This window comes from Amphiura filiformis, chromosome 7 (assembly GCF_039555335.1).
Source record: "Amphiura filiformis chromosome 7, Afil_fr2py, whole genome shotgun sequence".
Classification (NCBI taxonomy): domain Eukaryota; kingdom Metazoa; phylum Echinodermata; class Ophiuroidea; order Amphilepidida; family Amphiuridae; genus Amphiura; species Amphiura filiformis.
Genome location: NC_092634.1, coordinates 19,697,398 through 19,701,877, shown reverse-complemented (window position 1 = coordinate 19,701,877; position 4,480 = coordinate 19,697,398). Strand labels below are relative to the sequence as shown.

The window sequence follows — 4,480 nt, the reverse complement described above, 5'->3', positions numbered from 1 at the left end:
CGAGGTTTTTGTGGCGCTGTTTTGGTTCTCGCCCAAAGATTCCATTTAAAAAAAGGTCATGTTCTCACCCAATGACCCCATATTTTTACATTTTGCTCTCACCGAATGCCAAAATCATGCTCTCACCCAATGACCCCATATTTTTTACATGTTGCTCTCACCGAATGCCCCTTAGTGCGATAGCGCCAGCCCTACACCTATATCCATTTCAAATTGAAGTGCCCCCCCGGGGTCACATCATCACTTAGGCCTATCATGCTTATTGTAAAAAGTTTGTCCAATGCATATACTGTGTGTTACAGTGTGTAGGCCTATTGTTCCCGGGTATTGTCAATGCAATCAAGCAAACAGGTATTATATTTTGAAAAGGCCGCTATAGTATATTCACATGGGTGTCTTGAATGGCCAATCATATGGGACATAATCAAATTGCAGTGACTGCTTCCTTTGTTACCACATGTCAGTCATCTTGTGATTATTGGACCATGTAAACCTGCAAAAAACGAGCCAAAGTGCAGGCCCTATGATAACTGCTGCGACGTGTCTTAAGGATGCGATCAAATAAAATGTCCTATCAACATGGACAAGAAAAACACGTCCATCATGTAGTCGTTGCCTGGGTTATTGAAAATAAACAATTCAAATATTATCAAAGTAATTTGCATTGGCAGAGATATTAATAGCCCTATTATGATACTTTTCAGCTCTGGGAGTAACGATTTGAAATGTTCTTATCTCGTAACTGATTGACCGTAAACCTGATGTAGACAACAATAGAATCACCTGCCAGTGTCAATGGAACAGGTGACTCGGTTTCCTTGCTTTAAAATAGTCTCTTTTCACATCTTCCCATCATGCAATTCGAAAGAAATACCGTATAGCGAGTTGCAGCTCGCTGACATTATACCCGTTGATGGAACCATAAAATGAAAAACGGGGAAGGGGAGGGTGCAACTTTAGAACAGATAGACGCTACAACAATCCAAAACTTAACATTATCCATAATACATATCTCAATTTAATAATTTAATGCAACTGAATCCAAATTTATCGTCAATTCATTATCCAAATCAGCGGTATAATGTGCGGATCTTTTTTCAGCCTAACCTTTGTCCTAAATTTGAATTCAAATCCATTCTAGGTCAATGTTGCAGAAGAAATGCGCGATGGGAATGTTAGAAAGACGTAATGCGCTATTAATTTGAATTCATTCAATCGCTTAAAGCTATCGACCAATGATTTTAATCGTCCTTCCCAAAGCATGAAGGAAGGATGAAGCTCATTGGCAGATAAGTAACTCGCTTATAAGGCTGGCGATTATATTTTCAGTTTTAATACAGTCCACTTTCTTTTAAGAGACTACTCTATATACACACCCAAGAGTTGATATAATACCGTATGCTATTCCAATAGAAATCCACACGCCCTTATGGAACACATGACCTTAATCTCCCACACAGGTAGTGTGAATTTCAAATGGGATAGCCTGAATGCGTGACTCCATTTGAAATCTATGGGAGATTAAGGCCCTGTCTTCCATAGGTGTAGTTGGATAAGTTATTACCTCCTATGCAGCTAAAGCATTGGTAAACTATGTCAAATTGTTTAAGGTATTCTGTGGCGTAATATTATTGTGCATAATGTCCTTATTTCTCTTATTCTGGTTTTATTCGTGCAGCATACATGGAGTCATAAAATACCATGGCTTTATCTATCAAAGGCAATAGATCATCATCAATTTCATCTCGTGTTGGTGGATCGCTAGGCGGGGAGAAATGAGTGCTGCTAAATGCTGTATCATAAAATCCTCCTTCTTCTAGTTTATTCGCTTGCTCCATGATATTGGCTAGCTTCCACGTATCAACCACTCCAGCCCCTGCTTCCCATTCCAAAAGACCATCTGCGTATGGAATGCCAACAGCTTTACAATATTGGGAAAGAACAGAACCAGGATCTCTTTGGAGGTCGTCTGCGTCTATGATAATAGGATTTGTTTCAAGTCCATGAGATTGTACATACTGATACAGCTCGTATAGTTCACCAAAGGCAAGCTTTGGTGGGTTCATCAAGTAGGGCGGGAGCTCGTGGTATTGGAAGGAGTCATCTTGAAGAAGTTTGACCCACAGTTTTTTGAAGGATGAGAACACCTTTCTCGGATCACGGATTAAAAACGTATGGCGGTATCCTTCCGGTATCATTGAATAGCGTTCTCTCAAGGCAAACGCGAAGTCCTTACAGAAGACAATCTGCTTTCCTGGATAATCTGCTTCCAGCATCGTCTTCACCCAATCATAGGTGGAGATATTTACGTCATATCCATTTGATGGCGTTGCTGAAGTTTTTGCCACTTTGGCGTCAAATATGGCTTGGATCTTTGAGCCATCGTCTCGTAGCCTTTCTGGCCCACAACTATTAGCTGCGTTATGAGGTTCATTTATGATCTGGATACCATCAACGAAACTGAGACATTTTGTAAAGACTGTGGAGAGACTACGACCTACAGTCCATAGGAGCACCCTGTTGGTTGCTTGGATTGAGTTAGACATCGTATAGGCCCTGTTATATACAATGAATGTACAAAAAGTTATTTTATATACAAACCATTTTAAAATGTTCGTAACAATTTCACAAAATGATAAAGTCGAGGAGAAATAGACAAAAATATTTAAATAAATGGTAGGCCATTTGAGCTTTTTTTGCGGGGAATCCTAAGACGTCGATCTATTGAAAACAATCTTCAGCCATGCATAGGTCTCCTTAGGAAAAAAATATAGAGCTACGAATGTAAAATCGTTAAAAATATTATGGACATCAGCAAAAATCCTTTGAAAGTACCATATTTTCCCCTTAGATATGGACCCCTACACTCTTAGAAAAAGGTGCTACACTGGTTCTATAGCTGTCCTCCATGGGAATTCTCTAAAGGTTCTTGAAAGAATCATTATAGGTTTTTCCAAGGGGTCTAATAATGGTCATTGGCCCCTATTTATTATAGAAGGAACCTTTTTGGGTTCTACAATAAAAAACATTTGAGAACCCTTTTCCCTAATGGTGCTCCCTAAGGGATTATAAAAAGTTTCACTTAGAACCTTTTTGTCCCGTACGGAGCACCAATAGGAAAAAGGTTCTAAGTTGGACTTTTTTCAAAAAAGGTTCTCCAAAGAAGAAATCTTATTATAGGGTCCCTGCAGGGTAAATCCCTGTTACAAAGGGTGCCGAGCGTAAGTCATCCTTAGTAAGGTGACTTTTCGGGTTGGGGGTAACGACAATTCTCCAAAATGATAACAAAATCTAAAAGATCACGGCGGCCAGTATTCCACGGGGAGGGGAAGGGAGAGGAGGGTTAAGATGTTCCACGAGGGGTCAGCTGTCTCCCAAGTAAAAGGATAGTATCTGATCATGTTTATTTTTTATGTACGTCTAGTGTTTAAATAAAAATCCCTTTAAAAGGGAGTACCCAGGCCGTACGGAGGTCACATGACTGCACAACCCCCCCCCCGGACTGCCCCACCTTGGCTCCACATAGCTGCAAAGAGGTAGGCAGTGTATGCAGTAAGCCTATATAAAACACATGTCTTCTGATCAGTCAAGAAGGTGGTGATTCAACCAAAGAACTAGTACTCCACAACTGAGCTATGATTGCTGAATAAGTATGAACTACCTGTATGCTATACTACTAGCCTACTGGTACTACATGTAGCCCTCTGACTGCAGTCAGAGAACATCAATCCCCATTATGCCAATATGTTTGTATATAAATGTATATGAATGCATGTGGTGTTACTATGCTATGGAACATTTGGCTCAGAGGTCACAGCTAGGATATCAATTTAAAGTAAATGATTTGGTACATGAAGAACAATCAAAACTAAGAGACGGCCAGATTTGGCGACCTTCTCTGTCAAACATTGCACAGATTCTCATGTTGAGTATCTGTGATTTTTGTGAGTGAGAATGTTTCACTGGCAAATGCTTAATCAATGCTTAATTATTTTGATAAAAGTAGGCCTATATCAAACAGTCTAAGTGGAATAACTTGCATGATGGGGGCAGGAGGATTTTTTACAATTAATTTAGTGTCCGATTATATTAAATACCAGACTTTAATAGTAGTAGTTTAATAGTTCCTTCTAATTCAGTCTGTGATGAGAACAACAATGCAATTCAAATCATAGATGTTTAAGAAATAAGAAGTGTGACCTCAGACCAGCCAGCCAGCTAGCCAAGTTCATGAATTAGTGGCCATGGCCATTCACCGGTCAACTTTCATATTGCAACATCATCCCTATATGTCAAAAAATAACTTCATAGGCTACAGAACAGCTGTACGAATAATTGTCATGGGGACTTGAATGAGGTTAATATTCCATCCATTCCCTGGGTAAAGTCAAGCACTACTGAATATAGTTTTATGAATTTTGTCATGGGGAGTGAGGTTAGTTTTTTAGTAGCCTGCAGATCCATTAGATACTCTGCATTA

At 39.6% G+C, this 4,480-nt stretch overlaps 1 protein-coding gene across 1 annotated transcript; it reads right to left on the bottom strand.

Moving 5' to 3' along the window:
- Positions 1-1,655: 1,655 nt before the first annotated feature.
- On the bottom strand, positions 1,656-2,546 carry LOC140157703 (uncharacterized). Its single transcript, XM_072180943.1, has one exon. The coding sequence runs from the start codon at positions 2,544-2,546 to the stop codon at positions 1,656-1,658; it is 891 nt and encodes a 296-aa protein (XP_072037044.1).
- Positions 2,547-4,480: the final 1,934 nt, after the last annotated feature.

What these genes read in the sequence shown, in the direction of transcription:
- LOC140157703 (XM_072180943.1), bottom strand. Translation starts at nt 2,546, where the DNA reads ATGTCTAACTCAATCCAAGCAACCAACAGGGTGCTCCTATGGACTGTA.